The sequence below is a fragment of the Telopea speciosissima genome, chromosome 11 (assembly GCF_018873765.1).
Source record: "Telopea speciosissima isolate NSW1024214 ecotype Mountain lineage chromosome 11, Tspe_v1, whole genome shotgun sequence".
NCBI classification, from domain to species: domain Eukaryota; kingdom Viridiplantae; phylum Streptophyta; class Magnoliopsida; order Proteales; family Proteaceae; genus Telopea; species Telopea speciosissima.
In genome coordinates, this window is record NC_057926.1 from 50,144,287 (window position 1) to 50,169,967 (window position 25,681).

At 38.5% G+C, this 25,681-nt stretch overlaps 3 protein-coding genes across 4 annotated transcripts in view; all 3 read left to right on the plus strand.

The window, feature by feature from the left end:
- Positions 1-3,519: 3,519 nt before the first annotated feature.
- LOC122646360 (coatomer subunit zeta-2-like) lies at positions 3,520-17,036 on the plus strand. Its single transcript, XM_043839908.1, has 6 exons — positions 3,520-3,666; positions 15,256-15,415; positions 16,172-16,319; positions 16,426-16,503; positions 16,772-16,856; positions 16,958-17,036. Exons 1-6 carry the CDS (start codon positions 3,664-3,666, stop codon positions 17,015-17,017), a joined length of 534 nt encoding a protein of 177 aa, XP_043695843.1. The 5' UTR covers positions 3,520-3,663; the 3' UTR covers positions 17,018-17,036.
- Positions 17,037-19,942: 2,906 nt separating this feature from the next.
- On the plus strand, positions 19,943-21,982 carry LOC122646358. Its single transcript, XM_043839903.1, has one exon. It carries the CDS (start codon positions 20,050-20,052, stop codon positions 21,742-21,744), a length of 1,695 nt encoding a protein of 564 aa, XP_043695838.1. The 5' UTR covers positions 19,943-20,049; the 3' UTR covers positions 21,745-21,982.
- A 3,437-nt stretch (positions 21,983-25,419) lies between these two features.
- LOC122646357 (putative 3,4-dihydroxy-2-butanone kinase) overlaps positions 25,420-25,681 on the plus strand; it is a 44,066-nt gene continuing 43,804 nt past the window's right edge. For both annotated transcript variants that reach the window (XM_043839901.1, XM_043839902.1), the window contains exon 1: positions 25,420-25,681. In XM_043839901.1, the coding sequence (XP_043695836.1) occupies positions 25,642-25,681 (40 nt within the window). In that variant the 5' untranslated portion in view covers positions 25,420-25,641.

A 25,681-nucleotide genomic window follows, 5' to 3' on the forward strand; every position in this document is an offset into this window, starting at 1 on the left:
TCCTTCCAGTGTAAAAGACTTATAAAGAAGCGCGCACAACAAAATCGTACCAGGGGCCACAAGTCACAATGACACATACATCATTTTGCCTCCCACTCGCACCTGTGAATTTGATTAAATGAGTGGATCCCACTTGTGACGGGAATGTGAAGAGGACACTTGTCAACGTTAAATTGGAATCAATGCCTTAGTGCATTTTAATAGCAATTTGTAATGGGAAGAAATCCCTTCGTCACGAATCTAACGGCAGAAAAGTGACATCCTTCGTTGATAGTGTAGGTTGATGGTCATGCTTTTCTCCCTTATAACCCGTTTGTTCAGAGGGGATTTTGGTGCAGTGGAAAAATGTTCATTTGACATTTGAAATTTGAAAATTCTATTTCAATTTTGATTGGTTATCTTGGATCGTAAATTTTCAAAAAGTTTGAGAACATTATTAAATGTTTTGTCTGTTGATATGATACTTTAAAATCTCACCACTATCTTCTCTAAAGTTCCACTAGGTTACTATTTATCCTTATTCGATCTAAAATCCCACTTTAATTACTATTTATGAGAAAATAACTTTACTTCAACGTTTTCACCCCCAACAAAACCCCACCAACATGTGGGTCACATCTTTCGAACAATCCCACCTTACCTTCCCATTTAAACAAACAGGGCCTAATAGGGTTGGCGAAATAGCAAACCAGGAATCCAGGAGAGCCATCGATACCTACACAGACGTAGCTCCTCTCCAGCATGGAACAATGTCCAGCACACATCCCTACGTGGATCACGCCAGCCTATCTATCGGATATGATGTGCATTGGGAACCCTCCTGCATTGGAGAGGATCCAAGTCTTACACGTGCCCAGAAAGGCTTAATTACTGACGAATAAGTTTTCTTTTTTCCTTTCAATGTTTCCTACATGTTCCCAAGTGGCATGTGGCATTCACCCTGTCATAATTAAGATGATATGGACTCCAGTCCTCACTTGGAAACGAGTGGGGATAGATCTCACACCCTCCGTGTGGATCCTACACTTCATAGAGAGTGAGATCTATCCCCATCCCATCCCCATGTGGGGACTAGATCCGGACTTTTGGACTTTGAGTTGGAAAAAAGTTAGACTATTTGGACAATCTAACAAAGTAAATCTTTGGCCCAAACCCATCAACAATGTTGACAATCAAATAACCTTCTAAAACACAAATAAGGGAACAATTTTTTTGTTTGGGAGCATTGTTATTGGTGAAGCCTGATCCCAGTTTTAATCCAAAAGGTACTGTGATACTTTGGCGTGTTGTTTCGCCTTCAAAACGTGCTTTTGGTATATTATTCGCCCTATGTTGGTTCATAATCCGAACCATACTGCAGTTTTGTACTTTTGTGGGTTAGGGTTTTCTCTATATTGCAACTATATATAATTGTTATCGCTTTGAGAGATGTGAGGGTGTGATAGAGGTTTTGTAATTTCTTCATAGAAATAGTGGATTTGAATCTATTGCTCTACAGTGGATGTAGCCTACCTTCTTGGGGGTGAACCACGTAAATCGATGTCTTGTGTGTGTGTTTTCTCTTTCTCTTCTTCTTTTGCAAATCGTTATTCTACTGCATCGTTATTTCCTAACAAGCGTGACCCCCTGTGCCAGCAATGGAAGTGTGTGCCTAAGTATCAACTAAGATGGAATTTTTACCTTTCATAGCTGTCGGGTGATCATTTTGTCCCATCTTGTGTTTGGACATAGGATCTTTATTTCAGAACTGAATTCTTTTTCCCCACTTCCTCACTCTCTTGTAGTTGTACGTGCTACCTCCCCTCATAGATCACTTTGCAATAATTCATAATGGACCTCCAAATATGAAAATAATTATTGTCATCACCATAATCCAGTGGAATGCTTTATGCAGTGATCCTTAACCATTGTTGGATACTAATACAGTTTCCAACATTGTAGAAAATAATCATGATATTCTAATAACATCTTAAACCTTTTGTAAACTATTTACAAAGCTTACCGTAGGATTTGGAATTCTGTCCAATCATATGATTAGATGTTCTCTCTCTTTAATATGAACCCATACAAGAAGTGGATTCCATGTTGAGTGTCTCTTATTCACAATCAAACATCATGGATCTAGCGCATTATATATATCATCCATTGGTACACCAAATTCCACATTGTCTAATAGCAACGATAGAGACCTCTCTGGATAAGGGACCAATTGCAATCTACTAATGAGAATCTTAGTATTAAGAGTTCCGACATTAGTCTATTTAATATTATCAAGTAATCCGTTTCAATATATGCACAACATGTATACTCACACTTGTATCTTAGAATCTTCATTCCTAAGAACACACTAAATGACAATCATATAAATAGAAAACCCAATTTTGTCCCAAATTGTGAACATCTTTTAGATTAGCACCTAAAGAGAACCAACAATCCATTAACATCATGCAAACCAATTTGATTATCAAATTCATGGACACACTTCCAACACTAATTCAATTTGTTATATGTCAAATATTGCGGCTTATCTTAATTGTATGACCCACCATCCTTTTAAATTTTCATCCCTTAAATGAAATTCTAGCGGATAGGGATAGATTGAAGATAGAGTGGATTGATTATCTATCGAAGTTTGAGGCAAGATCTAAAATAAGGACCATCAAATGTTTCAAATATTTATTCCCATGAATGTGTTGTACCACATAGCATACTCATATTTGTTGAAAACGAATCCTAACACAATGCAGAAAATAATGGAAATCACAAATAACAATCACACAATGAACACAAGGATTTACGTGGTTCGACAAGATTGTCTATGTCCACGATGAGTTAAAATCTATTTCACTATCAATGGAGATTAGTGTTACAGCTGCTCGTCCTCACACTTCTCTCAGATTTCATTATAGAAAAAGAACACTCGCTACATATTTATAGAGACACCCTATACAGAATATAAGACATCGTACCTCCCAACACATATTGGATCTGGCTCTTGTACATCCAGGCAGCCGGGCTGCATGTGCAGTGCCAGACTCAAGGCGGCGTGCTTTGATCGCCTTACCCCTGCCCAAGCGCCTTGCCCGAGCAGGGGTAAAATGGTCAAAGTGCAACGCCTGCCCGACTGCCCGACTGCCCGACTGCCCGGATGCACAGGATCTTTTTGCACACATATTGGCCATATTGAAACTCATTGCATAAGTTAAAGATGACATGGACTACCTATATACAAAGTTTTAGCACCAACTAAGCTCCCATGTGGCAGATAAAAGTGACCAAGTTCGCCCACCATAGATACATTTCTTGGTATGCTCACCTTAAAAAAACAAACGGACCAAAGGATTTGGCCTCCAGTGAGCTATGGACAGTGAAGCACCGATGACTTTTATTTCATCATTTAGATAAAATGACTAGAATACCCTTCTACAACCATTTACGTCCGAATTATTCAGAATTACGAAAGGAAACGTCAACTCTAATAGTCGCGCGGTCCCAACTCTCAGCACTGTTAGTTTTCAATTTCAAGTATCCCATCCAATTCGATTCAGTTCGACCTGTGTTTCTTCTTATTCTTGAACGTTTCTTATGGTGCTTTGATGATTTTTGCAGAGGAGTTGTAATCTGCTCGTCTATTCGGCTCTGTTCTGCATAATAGCTTATACGATGGTAATTCTTTAGCTTCGTCTTCTCCCAAAAACGATATTTATTGTGCACCTTCTGGAATTTTGGCTCAAAAAGTTGGTTTTGTTTCCATTGACAACCTTGGGGTTCTGGTTTTGTGATTTTTGTTTTGTTTAGAAATTTATGTATGTATTTGTATGATCTCTTATTAGAGTCGGGAACTGGATTAAAATGATCATATTTCTTCTGTGTTGACACTGAAAATGCACAAAGTTGTGTTCCTACTACAACTATCATAAATTGGTTTGTTATTAATTACACCATCAATGAAAGGGAATTTGGAAAATTCTCAAACCTAAAAGCTCTAGAACAAAAGAAGAAACGGAGATAATCAGGTACGAGTTATTGGTAGTGTATCAAATACGAAAGGATTGGCATAACTGCCAATAGGTGACATTATGTGACAGCCAAAGTCTATATCTGCAACTAAATTTTCAATAGGTTTTAATAGTCAAGTTGGTGAACAAATTTCCACTCTTTACCTAACAAAACACTGTGAGCCAAAACAAATAACCAGAGCTTATGGGTTAACAAGTCAAAAAAATGCTTCAAAATAGCAGAATATTCATTCATAGCCACTACCTTTCTGTTCTTTTAGGCATTTTGCCTTCCTCTATCAGAAGGAGTTGCTGCATATTTATTTATCTATTTACCTTTTGGTGTGGCATTTATACTCACCAATCACCATTCTACAGGTCTTTCTCAGGTTAAAATGCATCATGTGGGTCTCTTTTCTGTCTTTCTAATAAAATAATTTTGACTCAAGGGGAAAGAAGAAAGAAAAAAAAAAAAAGAAAAGAAAGTCAGTAACCCTATAAGGTTCGGTGCAATATATTAATTAATTAATTAAGCTATTGAATGAGCCTAACTTCTTGATTTAGGATCAGTCTACCCAGTGCCTTTCACAACCTACCATCTTTTTCTTTGTGGGAGGGGGTTTGAAATAACTGTCCTAATTTTCTAAGTGATCTTTTTCCTTATCCCTTACTAGCAAGAAGCTTAAGTGGAAATTCATTTACCCATTTCTTTAATAATACTTGGTCTTCTATCTACTTCTTTTTCCTATTTTGCTTTGCAATTCATGATCATCCTGTATGATATCACTTTGGGTATCAGTGATGTTAACCTTATCAGTAGGATGGTGCTGTTTTTTCATTTCACTGGGAAGCTTCCAAAAACAAGTTTTCTGGCCTTGGTAGATTCAGCTCTGGTTTTCTCTCTCTCTCTCTCTCTATATATATATATATATATATATTTTCTGGTTTTAGTTTCTATTCTATCAAAATTTTGTTTTTGGGCCTTTTTAGCTTATTTATTCATGTGCATATCTTCAAATGTTAAAAGTGAATTGCTGTTACATTTCTTTCCTTGAGCAAAAAATTGCCCAAGGTTAGGACCGACTCCAAACTCACACCTCCAAGGATCCCGCATAGGCTCCAAACTCACACCTCTTAGGACCCTGCATAGGCGGGACCAGCACTAGGTAATGGCCCTTAAGGAATACCATCTAATGTAGTCCTAGGTTTGAAACGTCAAACTAGGAGCCAGACAACCAGGATCTGTTATGAACACCAATCGGGTAGGCCAAAAATAGTGTTTTTGGTCAAATTAGGGTTAGGGTTTGAGGGTTCCTAGGTTTGATGATAGGGTTATGCTAGGGTGATGTTGGAAAGTCTATTAGTGAAGGTTACGTTATGTTTAGATAGGTTTAAGAGTGTAAATTTGGCTCAACAGTAGTTTAGGTTTTGGGTTTTTTAAAAGAGGAATATGGGGGATTCTAGGGTTTAGGATGATCAGTTTGGGCTAGGGTTTGGATCAAGCTCTCCTTAGGGTGAGAGAGTGATTCGGTCCAAGTATGGGCAGATTCTGATGGTTGGTTAGGTCTATGGAGGTTTTAGGGTTTTTTGGTAATGATTTGAGATGGACTGAGTTAGGGTTTTAATGGTAGGAATGGCCAGCAAAAGAGATCGAGCTCTCCTTATGGGCAGGGGGTGATGTGATCAAAGTTTGGGGTTTCATGGATGGCTGGTTAGGTCTGATCAGGTTTTTGATGTGGAAAAGTGAAAATAAAAAAGGGGAATTGTTAGGGTTGGGATGTGAGAGGATTGGAAGAAGAATAATGGGATGGGGGACACTTCTAACTCATTATTGTTGCAGAGAAGTCTTGGCAGCAACTAGTTGGAAGTTGAAAAATTGAATCTTGAACTAGAACTTGAAGGAGATCTTCGAAGAACCACCCGGGCTTCACACCGCAAGGTGTCGATTGGATGAAACACCAATCCCACCAACCTTGATCAGACATGAGACAATTTTCCAATGAAGGAAACAAAGTTGCAGAGTAGCTTGAGCAGAAATTTATCAAATTGTGAGGTAATGAGCTCCCCACGAATTTTAGTTTATTTGTAGTGGCCTAAAGGCCTTTTTCCTCTGCAGCCTAGGAGTAGGAATCCTAGGCTGTCTCTAAAAACATAACACAGCCTCTCTAAATTTCGTGGAGGGGGGTGGAGTCCTAAAAACAACTTAAAATTAAAAGATGCTAATTCTAAAAGAATATTCTAAAATCACTTAAATTGGCCCACTGGTTCAACCAGTTTTGGACCGGTTCAATTTAAGTCATAAAATAAAACTAGTGTAAAAACTAAGTATGGGAGTCTACTATACATAGGCATCCCTACTAAACTACTCTAACACTTGGACTACTACTTGCGGATGTAGGACCTCAGTTCTGCATCACCATCCTTTTGGTGCTCATCCAATAAAAATGGAAAGTGGTTTTTTTTGGGGTGGGGGGGGGGTGGGGTTGGAAAAGAGGTTTCCAGTTTATTAATGGGAGAAGACTTCTTGTTTTATTTTATTTATTATTATTATCAGGTGTCTTTATTATGTGATTGTAGGAGTTCTTGTGAATTGTGAAATTTAGAGGTTAAGGTGATTGATCGTTGTTAGAAAATATCACAGGTTTTCATGTTCTTCTTGTGTTAGTGTTTTGGTAGAGATTATCGCACTACTCTGAGTCTTATAGAAATAAATTGTTCTATAGTCAACTAAGATACCTTCTACTACAAATTCAACCAGGTATCTGTTTTATTTTTATTGGACTTGCAGTCAATTTTATCGTTTTTGCAAATGCTAGGTTTTTTGGTTTTGGTTTTGGTTTATGTTAATCACCCATTGGCAGAATGTGCAGCAGATTGTTGGAGTCTTGAGTCTGATTAGGTCTTTTTTTTCGTAGAGTTTTAACTGGAATGATCAAGGTGACCCTGAAAGAGGCAATCACTGTTGGGGCATCAATTATCATGATCTCTTTCTATTTCCACTTGGTAGGCATAACCATCTCGGGTTTTGAATTTGGGAAAATGTAATTATTAAGTGATGTTTAGGTTGTCATGAGTCCACACTTCCTTCCTGCATTGGTGGGTCCATGTGATAGAGTAACCTGATCCCATCTTGTTGGTAAATTTTTTTCGAAGCAAGCATTAGAAGTTGTTTAAATGTGAGTTTAAAGTTTCTGGTATTACAAGAATGGTTTTCAGAGTCATGAAATCTAGTAGCAATTTTGCATTTCTTTTCGCTTTGAACTCAATATCAAGGCACTTCCTGTACTTGTTTTGGGCTGAAATTTGACCACCAAGATAGGTGTGAAGTCCATTATCACACGGACCCACCTATGCTACCACATGGAAAGTTTTGATTGATAGCATTTGTCACTGATGGAATAACATATAGTCGAACTCATCAAATATTTGTTTGATTGTATAGCTCCCCCTTCTGGTCAACTCCAACGTTTTTGTATTTGTAGCTTGTTTTGTTTCACCGGCTAAAAATAGTATATGTTTTGAGTTTCCATTTTCACATTCACTTGTTCTTGTTGTTGTCATTTATTTGTTTCTTGTTTGTTCATTCCCAATGCCAAAGGAAGAGTAATGTCTTACTTTTCTTTGCCTTCCACCATACTGTCAAAGTTAGAATTTAGTAAATTTTGACAGAAAAATATATTCCAACTCTTGTGTTTGCTAGTTCGTTTGTCATTGTTGCAGGTAAAAGCAACCCACCCATTTTTTTTTTCTTTATTCTTTTGTTTGGGGGCGGGTGTTGCTTGACCATAACCTTATTCTTTTATTGCATGAATCATTTGATAAGGTCCTGACCTGAGAGATCATGAACCATGAGGAGAATCATCCCTTGTTTGATGGCATTAAATTGGACTTTCTAAGTAACTAGGAAGTTATCCAATGTGGGTAGTGCTCATGGGATGTGCTATCCGCTTGCTTAAGTTCATGTAGTTGGCTTTGTGGAATGTGGATATGAATCATGTTTGTTAGGAAAAGCTGTTTTTAGACATTCATGATGTTTATCTTCTCTCTAAATTGATGGTAATAGGGAATTGACAGTGTCATCTGCTGATTTTGCTTTGGGTTTTAAGATCTAGTACGGTTAGTGTGGTTACTGTGGTATTAATGATATCTGTGGCATTCCTGCCTTTTAATGCTTCCTTAGTGGACCTGTTCCTCTTTCCAAGTAAATGGCTGGTTAATTTATCTAAAGCATCAAAGCTCACATAAAAGATAAGAGTTGTCTTATATTGGTGTTTCCGTCTCTTAAATGAGAGCTAATAAATTCTTCCTTTTCGACGAGAAGACAAGGGCTGAATTATAAAATTTTTAAAGTTCTTTAGACATTCTATCAATGTGTTTGAACATCATTTCCTATATTTTCATTACATAAACCTTAATAATTTTGCTTTAGGATTGAATGTAAATCAACAAGGCCCTGTTGGGTCAGATGTGAACTGAAGTAAAATTAAAACCATGACAAAAGGGAAACTTTTGTAATGATACCAAGAATAATTGTGTAACAAACACATAACATACTAAATGTAGAAAGTAAATTTTACTTTGTCACTAAAATTTTCATTGATATCTTCAATGAAAATGATGTAAAATTTTCTACCAAATTTAGTATGTTGCTGAGTTAGTTGAACAATTAGTCTTGGTAATGATTGCAAAAGTTTCTTTTTTTTTTCCCCTTTTCTAATTTTACTTCACTTCACTTTGATTCTAACCAAATGGGTCCTAAGTTCACATAATAACTTTCACATTTCCTTCCTTTGGCGCCCCTTGCCAGACTGAAGAAAGGGAAAAAGAAAAATAAGAGAGAAATATAAAATCATTGTAAATTTCATAGTTACCAAGGTGCTACCTAGACGGCAAGTCGCCGTATGTATGAGGCATCCAGACCCAAAATTTGAAGTAAAGAGACCTGGGTTAAGGCAAATATACCTGGGATATGGTGCTTGTGATGCACAATTCTAGCAAGAAAAGAAGAAGAAGAACCTGTTATTTTGGGTTTGTTTCAGTTTTCTAGGTCCAATTGAACCTTTGGCTCAAGATTGGTTCAAGTTAAACTTAATTTCAACTTTTCAAGTCCCCTATGGGTTATATGAGTCATAGGCTTAGTATTTTGAGTCTTTCTATTGTAATGGGTCGATTTATAAGCCAAATATTAGGGATTTGATGCCTATACGAAATTAGGTGTCTATTTCTAATTTTTTTTTAAAAGTTTCTAGACAGTTTCTATTTTGAAAGAAACTTGGATTGTAAAGAACTCCTTAGCCTACTCTTGGGAGCTTCCCTATTATGTTGTTTTCTCAAACTTAAAAATAAAGGAGCAACCGAGCAACGGTGACACAGATCGTAGAAGAGGAAAAGGGATGGTTCCTTATTGAACCAATTTTACCCAAATCAGTCCAGATATGCAATTGGGATTCTTTGTAATTTGAATTATCTTTTTATGGGAGTTTTAGATAGAGTTAGGTTACTAAGAGATAGTTTTCCTACTTCAAGTTTCCCAGTTTGTGTAGTTTCCTTATTTGAGATTGTTTCCTAATTGAGTACAACATCAACTAGTCAGCCTTATCCCAACTAAATGTGGTTGGCTAAATGGATCCTTGCAAAGACAATAAATAAAATAATAGTAAAAAGAAAAGAGAACAACTTCAATAGAAACTCTGGAAAGTCCCACCTAAATGGGGTTGGCAAAATGGATCGTTGTCCTCCAATCAGCTCTATTTGAAACCATACTTGAGACAAGGCCCAAACTATGCATGTCTTTCCTTGCTACTTCTCCTAGGGCCATTTTAGGCCTGCCCCTAGCTCTTTTAGATCCTTCAATCTGAATCAAATCACTCCTCCATACTAGAGCATCCCAAGGCCTTTGTTGAACATGACCATGCCACCTCAAACGACTCTCTTGTAGCTTCTCATGTATAAGGGCTACTCTCATCTCAGATCTAATATGGTCATTCCTTACTTTATCCTTCCTAATCTTGCCACAGATCCATCTTCCTCATCTCCGCCACACTTAGCTTATCTATGTGTCACTTCTTTACTACCCAACACTCTGCACGAAACATCATAGCCGGTCGTATGGCCGTCCTATAAAATTTTCCTTTGAGTTTTGAAAGAATACACCTATCACACAAAGCGCCGGTTGCATCTCTCCACTTCATCCATCCTATTTTAATTCTTTGGGAAATATCATCATCTATATCACCTTCTGTTGAGAGTTGGGAGAAAACTGACTTGTATCTATTAGACACCAGCCACCTTTATTTATAATAAAGTGATAGAAGGTACAAGTACATTAATGCCCCTAGGGCAACAAAATAGAAACCCTGATGACATAAATACCCTTATAACCATATTACAATACTCCCCCTCAAGTTGGTGTATGAATATCACACATGCCCAACTTGCATAAAATAGGATGAAAAACTTACTACTAAGACCTTTAGTGAAAGATTTTGCTAACTGATCACCAATGTTCACAAAAGGTATACCATAAGTCCTTGCACCAATTTCTCCTTGATGAAATGCTTGTCAATTTCTACATGTTTTGTCTGATCATGTTGAACTAGATTATGGGCAATGCTGATGGTAGATTTACTATCACAATACAATATCATTGGCATTGGAACATGAATACCCAAATCTTGGAGTAGACCCTGAATCCAAAGTAACTCACAAATCTAATTTACCAAAAAAAAAAAAACTCACAAATCCCATGTGCCATGGCCCTGAATTAAGCTTCAGCACCTGATCTTGCAACCACTACCTGTTTCTTGCTCCGCCAGGTAACAAGGTTGCCACCAGCAAAAGTACAATACCCTGATGTGGAGTGCCGATCATCTGGTGATCCAACCCAATCAGCATCAGTAAATGCCTCTACACGCATGTGACTATGAAGCGAAAATAGGATACCCTTTAGAGCTGATTTCAAGTATAGTAAAATACGATATTCTACTTCCATATGAGAGGAATAGGGATTGTGCATATACTGACTAACTAAACTGACTACATATGCAATATCTGGGCGCATATGGGAGAGATAAATGAGATGAGCAATCAACCTTTGATATCTGCCCCTATTAACTAGTTCACCATCCTTGTTCTTGAGATGAGCATTGGCCTCAAGAGGAGTATCAACAGGCTTGCACCCCAACATTCCGGTTTCTGAAAGAAGGTCTAGAGTGTATTTTTGTTGAAAGAGAAATACCCCCCGGTAGATCGAGCCACTTCAATGCCCAAAATATATCTTAGCCTGCCCAGATCCTTGATCTCAAACTCCTTGCCCAGGTATGCTTTCAGTCTAGCTATTTCAGTTGGATCACTCCCTGTGACCACAATGTCGTCGACATATACAATAAGAATAGTGATGTGATCACCTACACGTCTAATAAATAGAGTGTGATCAGCATTGCTTTGTTTGTATTCCACAGACACATAGCTCCATGAAACCGACCAAACCAGGCTCCGGGAGAATGCTTCAGCCTATGCGCACGTTTCAGCTTGCAGACCTTCCCTTGAGTTGCTTTACTAGAGTAACCAGGAGGAATCTCCATATATACCTCTCCCTCAAGCTCACCATGGAGGAAGGCATTCTTAACGTCCAGTTGCTGTAGCTCCCATCCTAGGTTAACTGCACAAGAGATGATGATTCTGATGGTGTTCGTCATAGTTATCAAGGTGGTAAGGCGACATGGCGTTGGAGAGGGTCTAAAATCAAGGCGGCAAGGCGTCAGCCTAGGCGCCCATGGCAACCAAGGAGCCTGGAAGGCGACTCCTTGATAACTATGGTGTTAATTTTTGCAACTGGGGCTAAGGTCTCCTAGTAGTCGATCCCGTAACTTTGGGTAAATTCCTTGGGCACCTACCTAGCTTTGTATCTATATACAATGCCATTGGCCTTTTGTTTGACTGTAAATACCCATTTGTACCCAATTGGTCTCTTATGGGGTAGAAGAGTTGCTAAATCTCACGTGTCATTTTTTTCAAGAGCCCTCATTTCTTCGTTCATTGCCTCCTTCCATTTAGAATTTGATAAAGCTTCCTACCAGTTCTGAGGGATAGAAACAAAGGACAAAGAAGACAAAAAAAATAAGATAGGAAGTAGAAAAGAATTTATGACACAACATGGGAGATGGGATGCTGAGTGCAAGTTCTACGTCCCTTGCGAGTAGCAATGGGTGACTCTGAAGTAGGGTCAAGAGAAGGAATACTATCACTTGGAGGAAGAAATTACCTGACTGAGTGTTGGATCCTGGATCAGGAGTAGACGATTGGCCAGGCATAGTGGCAGTGGTGGTGTCAACTTGCATAGATGGAGCAGTGGTATCATCATTACCATCACCTTGTCGCCTATACCAAGATCGAGAAAATATTTGGAGAGGTTTTGGCTACCCTCTGAACCGAAGAATTGGTTTCAATTGTATCTGTAATACAAAAGTTGACCTTGAACCAGGGAAACCAGCGGGAGATCGATTGCAGCCAGTATCAACACAAAAAGGAAGAACAGATTGAATATAACTGAAACTTTAACTTTTTTTTTTTTTTTTTTTTTTTTTCTTCCTGTTTAACATATTAAAGAAGAAACATAAAAGGATAAGAATAAGAATAAAGGGATATAGAAGGGGGGATAGGATCAGCTCTCTCAGCCCATTATCCTCTCACCCGCGGTCTCTCACCATTGTCGCGTCTCACAGCTTCAACATAACTCTGTCTCTTCAATCTCTGTCTTTCTCTGCTCAGCCTCATGCTCTTATTTATAATAACCCAATTACAAAGCAACCCAGTCCCAATGTAATTAAGAAACTAAATAAATCTAGAAAAGGAAACTACTAATTCATAAAACCCACAAAATAGAAACGTAAGTCTACCTTCTAATTCTGAAATTAGAAACTAATCAAATTAGATGATTGAAAAGAATCTCAGAAATCCTATTTTAAGCCAGCTGTCCAGGTGGGCCACAGCACTGTTCACGTGAACAGTAACAAGCGGTCCTGTTTGCGTGAACAGTAACTTCTGAATTTTTTCCCCCTCTGCACTGTTCTTCTTCGTGCTTCAATCTACATCAGATGGATAATCCCATGGCCAGCAAGATAGGACTGAAACACACCATCGACATACTCCTTCCGATTATCAGTTTGGAGGATCTTTACCCTGAAATCATATTATGTCTGAACCAAATGATGGAATAGTTGAAAACAGTGAAAAACCTCACTCGTGTGTCTCATCAATTATATCCTAGTAATGCCTAGTATAACAGTCGATAAATTTAACAAACCATCGATACCAGTAATAGAAACACAACAGGCAGGGCCCCACACATCAGAGTGAATCAAAGCAAACGAAACTAAACTTCTATTAGCTGAAGTAGGCTAAACACTCCTAGTTTGCTTGGCAAAGACACAGGCATCACAAGATAAATTGTTTGAATTACACTGTTTAAATAAAACAGGAAAAACTCTAGCTAATGTTCCCAGTAGAGGATGTCCCAAACGCTTTTGGCACTGGTATATCTCAGACAATGCAGAAGTGGAATCAATGTGATATGCTTTAGGAGACTTTAGAAGAGGAGCCACTGTTAAGCAGGTAGAGACCACCACTCATTTTAACATTGCCAATCATTGCCCCCGTCACCAATTCCTGAAAAACACAGTATGGAGGGAAAAATGTTACATTGCACTTTAGATCCCTAGTAATGCTACTAATAGATAAGAGGTTAGTAGAAAAGTTGGGAACATGCAAAACCGTTGAAAGAGACAACATGAGGGAACACTGAATAGTGTGTGCCCTTTCCTGAAATAGAGGAGAGGAACCATCATCAACCCTAACTTTATCTTTACCTGAAGATGAGGAATACTGGGAAAAATGAGTGGAAGAACCAGTCATGTGATCTGTTGCCCCTGAGTCAATTATCCAAGGGATGGAGGCAACAGAAGCACAATCATAGCAGAATGAGGGTCTATGGGAAGTGGGAACTGGCATAGAAGCAACTGTGGCAGCAGAGGATGAGGGCTCTAACTTGATCATCAGACGACGTAGCACTAATAACTCATCCTGTGATAAAGAACCACCAATAGAGGTAGAAGCATCAGACGACTCGGTGTGATTGGCATGGGACTGATTAGGCTTACCACAACCTCACCCACGAGGATTGTTGGGTCTCCCATGAAGTTTCCAGCAAAACTCCTTAGAGTGACGCTACTTCCCACAGTATTCGCCCTTCACCGGTTCCTTATCAGTGTTAGAACGGTCACCAGAACATGTAGAGCTGCCATGGGGCTGAGTACCAGAACCAGAGTAAAGAGTAGATCTCCTGAGTGATGGGGTGTAACATGGCAGAACAACGGCTATCTTCTGACTGAACCATCGAATAAGCTTGTTCTAGAGATGGTAATGGATCACGACTAAGGACATGGACACGTATTTGATCAAACTCCACATTTAAACCAGTCAAGAAATCATAGACGCGGAGCTTGTCACACTTCTTGAAAGCAGTAGCATCAGTAGAACAGACAGCTTGAAAGTCACCATAAAAGTCTAGTTTTGCCACATACCTCTCAATTCAGAGTAATATTGATAAAGGGACAACTCCTTTTGCTTTGTCTCATGGATCTTCTTTCTCAATTCAAAAACTTGGGCATCATTCCCCACCTGGGAAGTGCGAATACTGAAGGAAAATCACTGTTTTGGGGTTAGTTTTGTAAACCCAAACCCAATATTTTTTTTTGTTAACTGAAACAGTAAGTGGGTAGTTTTGTAAAGGGAAACCTGATTTTGTGTACTTTTGTAATTTTCCCAAAAAACTGTGTATGAAGTTTTCATCTTTTTGGAAGTTAGTTCACAGAAAAAAATAATTCAAAATGCCTCCCCCTCTAGCTCCTCCCCCCCCACCCTCCTAAGAAAAAAAAAAAACCCTATGCTTGTATCAATCATCATGATATCTTTTTCTGACTTAAAATTGCTGAGAGTTGCTTTCTTATAGTATGAGTACTTGGGACTGAATTGAAGTTGCTTGTTTTGAGATCTTGAAATTCATTGGTGATATCCTCCACTGAAATAGTCTTCTTGTAAATCCATGGGGCACGTTTGATCTGTAAATAGTTCCACAAATTTTCAGATAATTTGATGGCAGTCTTTTAAGATCCCTCATATAGCACAAGGTTGAAGGTTTTTTGAAGTTCTAATTTTTTTAACCAGGGCTTACTTTCTTCAATATTCTTGTGTTACTCAGGAAATTTGTCCTCTAATAAAGAACATACTTCTGCTGGATTCGGAAGGAAAGCATGTAGCTGTCAAATACTATTCAGATGATTGGCCGACAAACAGTGCAAAGTTAGCTTTCGAGAAATCTGTCTTCACTAAAACTTCAAAGACAAATGCTCGAACAGAAGGTGATCTGTATAATTCCCTTTTTTCTTCCAACTCTTTCTTTTTCCTTTTTTCAAAAAATTCTACAGAACATAACATTCTTAAAGATCTTTTCCCAGTGTTTTGGTTTTCCTGGCTGTCTAAAATCACATTTTAATCACTAGCTGTCTGCCTTTTCCCAAACATCTTTAGGAATGGAATTAAGTGGAGGAATCACTAGTCAATGAAACAGAAGGTGAATGCCCCTTGGTTGTTGTGGAAAGGACTTGGTTACACGTAATAATAGAAGCTACGTAGGAATGAAGTGTGAACATGACTTTCATTTCTCTAGTAAAGAAGACATAAGAAATTTAAATCTGATCAACTTTGTGGGTTGCTACTTTACCCCCTCCACCAAAAAATAAATAAATAAAAAACTGTGTATTGTGTACCCCCAATCCATCATAATGGGCTCCTCGTCTGCAATCTAAATGCAGTCAACAGTTGCAGTGTTATGGACCATACAAAGCGATGGATTCCTCTCATTCTTTCCCCTGCCACATTTAGCATTACTAGCCACAAATCATCACTTTGTGGAATCTGAGATCGTTGGCAACTTTAAGGCTGCACAAAATCAGACCAATAAGATTTTGTTTTTTTGAAAATTAGAATCACTGTTTTTTAAATTTGCAGCAATCTTATCAATGCAACCTATCTAGCTGTGTATGACCATCACTGTGTCATTGCCTCCGGTTTAGGTTTGTGATTTGTTGTTGCCAACTGCTGATTCATAATTACAGCGGAGATCACCATGATTGATAACTACATCATTGTATACAAGTGTACCGAAGATCTTTACTTCTATGTTACTGGGGGTGATGATGAGAATGAGCTCATTTTGGCATCAGTTCTTCAGGGATTCTTTGATGCAGTTGCCCTTCTTCTGAGGTCTGTTGTGACCTTTGTGGCCTCTTCTTTTATCACTTTGAATATGTGTGGTCTCTTAGTTTGCATTCGTTGATTTTATTTTTACTTGTGCATGCCTTTAATGCAGGGATAATGTCTCCAAAATTGCAGCACTTGAAAGTTTAGATCTCATCTTTTGCTGTATCGATGAGATTGTTGATAGGGGGTAAGGCTTTAATTTATTGATTTTGCCAATGTAATCCTTTAAATTGCGAGGTTTTCTTTATATATCGTTATTCTTTATCTTGTTGTCTAGTAGCCCTGTAGAAGAAGACTTCTTTGCCAAATATAACCATTTGGATCAAAAGTGAAAATTTATGTACTCTTTTTTGAACAATGATTTTCTGAACAGCCCACTGAAGAACGGCTTCCTTATGGCCCAAATAGGTACTATCATACTGCTTAGTCATTTGACTGATTAGTTGTTTTTGCAGGATTATTCTTGAAACTGAAGCAAGCGTCATAGCAGGAAAAGTTGCATCCAATGGTCTGGAAAGTGCGTCATCATTGACTGAGCAGGTCCTGCAATTGTCTTTTGTATAATTAAGGAAGGAAAAGGTTATGATTGCCCCACTTTAGTTCTAACACAATGCAAAATATACCTTTGATGTGTTCTGCAGACTATAACTCAAGCACTAGCTACAGCGCGGGAACATCTTGCAAGATCTCTGCTCAAATGATGGTGCTTCTCAAGAGAGAGAAAAATGATTGTATACCTTTTATAAAATGTTTACATTACTCAATTTCTTGAATGTGGAAAACGTAAAGGACTGTAAAAGGCTGCTTTCTTACTGTGTACACCCATGTAACAAAGATGAGTTAAAGTTGGGATGCTGTGGAACGTTTGGTTATAGTTCAATTGTTGAAGTTTCAACAATCTTACTCTGAACTCTCCATTTATCTGTTTTTAAAATTATTTTTGGGTGCTCACCTACATGTATCTACAGGTCTGAGATGTGGCAATGGTCGATTGATCTGCGCACTGTTTTATGGATTTGGCATGGCAAATATGCCGAGGGTTTGCTAAATGCTAAATTCCTGTGGTAGGTTTTGTTGTTAGAAATGATCAGAAATGCACGCCCGCCAATGACACAGGCTATCAAGATACATTTTAGAGGTGCCACGCCGTATTCTCTCTTGCAGGTTGGTTAACAACTGGTTGCTGCCTTTGTTCTGGTAAGCTAGAGACAACTATGGAATGATTTGAAGAACAGAATACCGAGTATTGCTCTAGGATGAAGTGTGGTTGTGTTTGTAGTGTGTGGTACTGGCTATGTTTCCTGGTTTATTGTATTTGTTTGTTGTATCTCATTATTGTTGATGAAATGCTATTTGAAATATTTCCTACCAAAGAAGAAAGAAAAAAGGAGAGAAACCAGTTTTGCTGGTTTAAAATGCCAAAGGTGGCTTTGATCTTCTAAACTCTAAAGATACATAGAAGGGTTGATTGTAAAGATCAAACCCAACCCAAACAGCAGCTAATTTAGTTTCAGGGTTTTTATCACTGCAGTGAGGAAGCCCTCATTATAAGAGATGGGTTATAGAGTGTCGTGCACTTGGTTTTAGGTATGGATATGGAATTGGCCAACTCCAATACGGATACTGGATCGGTGAATGGTATGAACTGTATCATTGTCAAAATACAATCAAATATCGATATCTTTGAGGGAAATACGGTTTTATATTACCGACCTGATAGCTATACCAATCGCAATTCTGCTGATACCCGATACCTAAAACCAAGGTCGTGCACCCAACTCAACAGATAAATGTATTTGTTTGGTATTGTAGGAACATGCATGGTTTAAAGTATCATACTGTCTCGTCTTGGACGATATGTATTGGTATCACAGGGCATCGATACGACACAATGATATACTTCTCTTTTTTCTTTGGAAAAAATGGTTTCAATCAGTATCACATTGTATTGACCGATACAGGGTGATTCAATACGATTGATATGTATCAATATTCTCGATATGATTGATTTAGGGGTTGAAAAGAAAATTTAAAGTATTGGTACATATCGTATTGTATCGGCCAATACGGTGCGATACATTGTGATATGGACATTAAGAGGTAAATGTGACTTCTGAATCGTGATTTCAAAAACCAGAACGCATCAACAATTTCAATTTTGTGACATCTTCTTTCAAATTTCATGCTTTGATTCCTTGCTTAAACGAATCAAATCAAGAAAACAAAATGCACTTTGGTTGAATCAAGGGAACAAAGTGCAATAATGCTTATTTATATTATTATAATTTTTCGTTCCAAAGTGTATTTTTATGTGCATCTTGACCATTTTCTTACGCATCTGTAATGTGCGATACATATCTCCAATATGACACATCTCTTAAAATTACCCCACCAATACAATACGCTATACCGATACTTTAAACCTTGGGAACATCAGACCAAACTAATGCCAAATGTGTCTCAAAGTCAAGTAAGAGCAATATTTTATGGCTGTGCCTTCATAGAAAATGGATCATCTGCACATACATGTTGGTGAACGTACATCTGAGTGGTAACCAGATGCCCTTTTGTTTTCATAAATATCCCTCCTCCCTTTGTAAATGGCAAAAATAGGATACTGCACCAAGGAAACTCGCCTTCATAGCACTAACTAAACTAGAGCGGGGTTATGCAACACTGAGTGTGTAGGAGGATCCGACTCATCTACTTCCAAAGCTGGCTGTACTTCCGTGCGCCCCACATACAAGGCGGCGGAAAGTAGGGCTGTAAATGGGTAACCAAAAATCCGAATTCGATCCGCATCCGTATCCGTTTAGGGGCATCCGTATTCGTTTAGAGATATCCGGAAAAAAATCCAAATACTCCGATAGAAATCCGAATCCGAATACTTAATTATAGAAAATTAAGTAAATAACGATCTTTGGGGTTTTTGAAGATTCAATAGGTTCTAGAATATGAGGAAAAGATAATCATGCTCTAAAACTATGGATTGAGAGTGAATTGTATCTACTAGGGGGAGGATGGTTCGAGTTACACAACGCAGAGGTGTAAAAGGACGGCCAAAAATCCGAATTCGATCTGCATCCGAATCCATTTAGAGGTATCTGTTTTCGACCAGGAAATATCCGAATCCGATTACATCTGATTCGTATCCGAGCTGAATCCGATCCGTTTACAGGCCTAGCGAAAAGTACCACCTTGCCCCTGCCCGAGCACCCTGCCTAAGCGGGGGCAAGGCGGTATTTTTCGCACGCCTTGTATGTGGGGCGCACGGAAGTACAACCCGCTTTGGAAGTAGAGAAGTCTCTTCTCTGTGTAGGAACTAGGAAGCCATGCCACTCCATAACCTATTTTTGCCACGTGTGACTGAAAAATAGACGACGGTGTGGAATGGCGCTCTACACTGTCGGTGGGTACGAAAGTCGACGGAAGCTTCCGAAGTTATTTTTCTTGTCTGCTACCCTCTCATTCGCTTATTATTAGATTCGCTGTGGAGACTAGAGAGAAGCAATGCTCAGAGACTGAGACTGATACTCCATAGGTGAGAGAGAGAGAAGAAGAAGAATAATAAGATCCTGAGCAGCTGCTCCTGATCCTTACTTGAATAAAAGGTACGTGCATTCGCTTTTTGATTAGAACTGTAGTTTAATATCTTTGTTGGAAGCTTCAGATCTTCGATTGCTGCAGTTCCTCTGAATCTTTTTTGATTCTTCAAGTTTTTCAGCTCGAGACAATGTTGAATCGCTCGTTACTTTCGAGATCCGGAAGTTTCCGGCCGGAAAAATTAGGTCAAGAAGCTCTTGCTCTGATCGGTAACCTCTGTTTCACTATCTTTGTACTTGTAGTTTTAATCTTCACTCTCATTGCTGCAACCTACCAACCTGAAGACCCTCTGTTCCATCAATCTACCAAAATCACAAACTTCCTCACCTCAACTTCAAATGCTACCTTCAATTCCGATGACACCGTCGTCAAGACTGGTGAGGACTTCGTAGCTTCTAACCAAACTGTATTCGATACTTTCATTAACATCACCGATGTTCCTGCTGTCACCGTTGAAGAACTCCCTATTTGTCAGGGAGATGTCGATAAACCCATTGACTGTACAGATAGGGATGTCTTTAATTTGTTGATGAAAACAGCTATAGAGCATTTTAAGGATATTCACTTCTACCGGTTTGGGAAACCTGTGCGTGGATCAAATGGAAGCACCTGTGATATGGCTTGGAGGTTTAGGCCCAACAAAGGAAAAATCGCAGCGTTCTATAAAGACTACCGTAGGTTCTTGATTTCTAAGTCTGGGAACTGCAATTATACTGTGCTTGGGATTGGGGACTACCACTCCGGTATGAATGCAAGGAAAAGGAAGAAGAACCAGAAACCCGGGTTTGAGAAGTTACCAAAAGGCCAAAAACTTGCAGAGGATCCTGCTGCTCTGCCTCTGGTTGGAGAAGTTGTTAATGATACTCTTCCTGTTGTTGAATCTGAGAGTTCGTTTAGTCATGGCAAGTACTTGATTTACTCTGGTGGTGGAGACAGATGCAAGAGCATGAACCATTACCTCTGGAGCTTCTTATGTGCTTTGGGTGAAGCTCAGTATTTGAATCGCACATTGGTTATGGATTTGACGATCTGTTTAAATTCGATGCACACTTCATCTCACCAGGATGAGGAGGGGAAGGATTTCAGGTTTTACTTTGATTTTGAGCATTTGAAGGAGTCGGCATCTGTACTGGACCAGGGCCAGTTCTGGTCAGATTGGGAGAAATGGCAGATTAAAGATCGTTTGCCACTGTTCCTTGTCGATGATTTTAAGGTAACACCGATGAACCTTGCCCAGGTAAGGGATACTCTGATAATGAGGAAATTTGGATCCGTAGAGCCAGATAATTATTGGTATAGAGTGTGCGAAGGAGAGACTGAATCTGTCATCCAACGACCATGGCATCTCATCTGGAAATCTAGACGCTTGCTGGACATAGTATCTGGCATAGCCTCAAGGTTGAATTGGGATTTTGACTCTGTCCATGTTGTGAGAGGTGAGAAGGCAAAGAATAAGGAACTCTGGCCTAATCTAGGAACTGATACTTCACCTGAAGCACTTGTTTCATCTCTACAGGACAAGATTGAAGCTGGGAGGAATGTGTATATTGCCACCAATGAACCTGATACTTCTTTCTTCAACCCTCTGAAGGACAAGTATTCTACTCATTTCCTTGATGAATATAAGGATCTCTGGGATGAGAACAGTGAGTGGTATGCGGAGACCACAAAACTTAACAATGGAGTTCCAGTAGAATGTGATGGTTACATGAGAGCATCAGTTGATACTGAGGTTTTCTTGAGGGGCAAAAAGCAGATCGAAACTTTCAACGATCTTACAAGTGACTGCAAAGATGGGATCAATACCTGCCGTGCATCTACATGATCAATATGCATGCTGCATAAAAGCTTAAACTGATATTTTGAAGTTCTCACTTGATTCATTTGGTGTATCCGCATGTAACGTACCAACAAGTGGTGTTGCTGTTCGTGAAAAGCTGAGGTCATTCTTATTAATCGTGTACTCTGTAGGAAAGAATTATCTGTGTTTCATGACTTAAGATTGAGAATTCTGTTTAGGTTTGATTACTTAGTGAAATGTTGTACTCATGTTTTTTTTTTAATGTAATTTCAGTTCAGGGGCATGAGGGTACATTGTCTATTTTGAGATTAGATCATTAATGCTCTTGTTGTATCACCATGTCATACTTCTAGCTCCTTTCTATTAATAAATTTATTATCATCGGGTAAAAAGAAATCAGTTCTACATTTTTTTAGCATTCCTTGAGGTCTTTTCCCATTATGTGGTATTCCTGGCAGGCAAATGTCACATTTGCAATCAGTGTTTGCATACTATCTTGTTGAGGGTTAAGTGGAGAAATCACTAACTAATGAAATGAAAGATTGATGCCATTTGGATGTTGTGGGGAAGGAGTTAGTTGTGCAGAGAAGTTGCAGAGGAATGAACTAATGAAGTGACCATCTTTTCTCTAATAAAGAAGACACAGAATATAAGGTATTTTAAACGATGTAATGTCAAACCGATCAACCTCATGGGATGGGTACTGAAGTTTGGATGAGTTTTTTATTTTTAGAATTTAGCGGGTTGATCTTAGGCCCAATTGGGCAAGTTTATCTCTAGTGATGTTCATGAATTTGACCATGAAAAGTTCGAGCATGAATTTGAATTACATGAGGCTGGCCTCCATCTGTGCTTATTCATATTCACCCATGCCCATCACAATGGGTCCTCACCAGCATTGTTTGATGAAGTGGAATCGGCCCGAACCCTAGAAATCGGCTGGTTTCTTGAAGCCGGAATCTGAAAGAATCAGGGATCGGTTGGATCTGATTACACCGAATCAGGATTCTTAGAACCATGCTCATCAGCATCATCCCAAATGCAGTTAAAAGTAGGATTGTTATGTATGATGCAGAAAAACACCAATTCCTCATTCTTTATCCTGTTGTGTTTAGCATTTTTAGAGTTGCCTTTGATGATCTTATTGTAGAATCTTCATTGTCTGTGCCATGGCATTGAAGTATGCATAAAACTAGGTAAGTTTCCTGGTCTTGCAAACTAAAGACCCTTGATCTTTTGCATTTGTACCAATTACTTTACCAAGGGAATATTTCTAGTTTTTCATGACCATTGTTGTGTCAATGCCTGTGGTTTGTGTTTTTATGATTTCCTGTTACCAATTTAATCTGCTGCTTGTTATTCATCATTGCATTGGAGATTATAATGTTTCAATGACTGCAATTTTGTGTACAAGTCTACCAAATTTCGCCTATTTTTTGGTTCTACAGGTGATGATGAAAATGAGCTCCATCTGAGTAAAAGTTCTTCATGTATTCTTTGATTCAGTTCCCCTTCTTCTACGCTCTTGATCTGACATTTCTGGTCTCTTCTTTAACTAGCTTGTATCACATGAAGATGTGTTGAGTCTTGGTTCACCTTTCCTCATCATTGTGCATGTCTTAATCCAGAGATAATGTCAATGAATGTGCAGCACTTTCAAGACTTAGATCTCATCTATTGCTGTCTTGATGATTTTTTTCTGTTTGGGGGTGGGGGAGGTGGTTGCATGTGCTTCTTAAAATATTCTACTAAAGTTTATTTTAAGTTTTTTTTTTTTGTTTTGTTTGTTTATTGTTTATGTAATCCTTTTAACTGTGAGATTTCCATGAAATGTATTCATTCTTTATTTTGTCGGTTATATGTTTAATAGTAGCCAATTTTTATTAAAATGAAAATTTATGTATTCTTTTGAATATCTTATTATAATTGGGTCTCTAAAACATAGTTTAATTCTTTGAGTAAAATGTGTGCATGGTTCCGGGAATCTGGCTGCTTAGTTTGGAGATAAATTAATAAAAGGAAAATAAATGGCCTAGTATTAAATAGGGAAATTCTTGGTGTATTACCAGAAGTGTAGTAAACAGTCAGAAATGGAGTTGATTCCATTGGAGCCCTATAGAATGGATAATTTGAAGAAGATTATTTATCATAAGAAATTCTGGATCTTACCATGTGAGCCCCCTGCATGATAGAAAACTTGTAACGTGCTTTCATGCATTTAAAAAAATAAATAAATAAACAAAGGAAAATAAACCCTGGTAGTAATTGATTCTTTCTTTTCAATCTATATTATTGACTTCTGTTATTAAATAGTTGAGTGTTGCTTAAGCCCAAACAGTTTTTATTTTTTTTTCTGATGAAAAGTCCAAGCAGTTGAGAATCCGAACTAGATGCCCCCTCCCCTCAGGTTCTTATTCTCCCATGTAGAAAAGTAATTTCTCAAATCCAATTACCCTATGCCTTATGGCATAAGGTGAAGACAAGCGAGTCCGTGACCTCTTGGGAGTCTGAACTTTACTAGAAGGCCCTAAGCAATTGAGCAAGCAGTTGTCTTCAAATTTTTAATAGTTTGTGTTTACCATCTGTCTAACTATAATTAAGCTAAAATTTGACATGTGAACAAATCCATGGGGTTATTCTGTCTACAAAATTTCAGCCCCATCTGAATTACCGCGCAGCAGTGGAAATGAGACATGGTTACAAACAACCAAATGTTGTGGACCTGTGGTGACAAGTTAATTGCTAGAGAGGGGGAAGCCTTTATTCTGAGAGTCGGGTTGATTATGTCTGAGCTTCTTGAGGAGATTACAACCATGGGCATGCTGTTAAAAATTGCAGCACTGGCAAAAGAAAATCAAATTGAATAAAAGTATGCAACTGGGAATTGGGAAGTGAAAGTGGAAAGCAAGAAACACAAAAAAAAAAAAAAAAGCTGCTCCTTCTGTCTATACCTACCTGGCTACTTTTTCTGGACAAGAGATTCTACAAATATAATTGTTGACAAATTTTATGTTTCCACTTCTCTATAAATTACACAAATGGAGTACATGGGGTCTTGATAAGGTCAAGTTATAGTTGTTACCTTACAAGTCAAAAAGGTTTGTGAAATTCATGGCCCAAAGGGGTCCCCCACCTATCACAATGGATAAGTTTCGTCTCAAAGTAAGTAAGGGAATTGTATTAAAAGCAAGGTTAAAATTTTAGATTTCGCCATCGGTTCTCTAGCATTGAATCGAATCAAACTGAACCGTTTATACCGAAACCCAACAATTTAACACCCTTACTTGGATATAATTTATACATATAGTTCTCATTACAACAAAACAAAGGTCTAGCATTGGACTAGATTCACTTTTCGGGCCAGTCACTTGTTTGGCTCGGTCCAAGCTTGGACCAGCATCATAAATCGCCAACTACCATTTGTTACAAAGCCACCAAGTTTGGTGAAATAGATAGGAAAAGCCTTAAAAACCAGCCAATGAGACACAAGACACGAAGCCGAAAAGGAAAAATAAAATTCATTTCCAAAATTAGCTAAACGTGACACGTGTAACATTGTTAAATAGGGAGGACGACATTTTAAAATTTTATTGGTGATAAAAATCATTGCGTCATTCTTTCTCATCCTCTTTCTTGACTTTACGGCCCATTACAGTCTGTACAATGACTTCTAACTACAAGCAAAGCTAGACACTTTAAATAGAGAGACGCAGAGAAACCACCAAACCAACGACCTTCGAAGAACAACATTCCCTCTCCTGACTTCGTTCTTGCGAAGCGAAGACAGGATTTCTTACTTTCTTTGTCTTCTCTGCAGATCTTCTACGGTGAATTCTGTGTAATTCGCTTCTGAATAGTGCAGCGACACCTTCTTTGAGCCGAAGAATCAGCGATTGTTTTAAGCGAATTGCTTGGCGGGTAATGGCATTTCAGGGGAAGAAGCTCATCAATGATCCGAATG

What these genes read in the sequence shown, in the direction of transcription:
- LOC122646360 (XM_043839908.1), top strand. An exon ending in GACAAATGCTCGAACAGAAG is followed by an intron (nt 15,416 to 16,171) that starts GTGATCTGTATA and finishes TCATAATTACAG; the next exon opens with CGGAGATCACCATGATTGAT. An exon ending in GATGAGATTGTTGATAGGGG is followed by an intron (nt 16,504 to 16,771) that starts GTAAGGCTTTAA and finishes TTGTTTTTGCAG; the next exon opens with GATTATTCTTGAAACTGAAG.
- LOC122646358 (XM_043839903.1), top strand. Translation starts at nt 20,050, where the DNA reads ATGTTGAATCGCTCGTTACTTTCGAGATCCGGAAGTTTCCGGCCGGAA.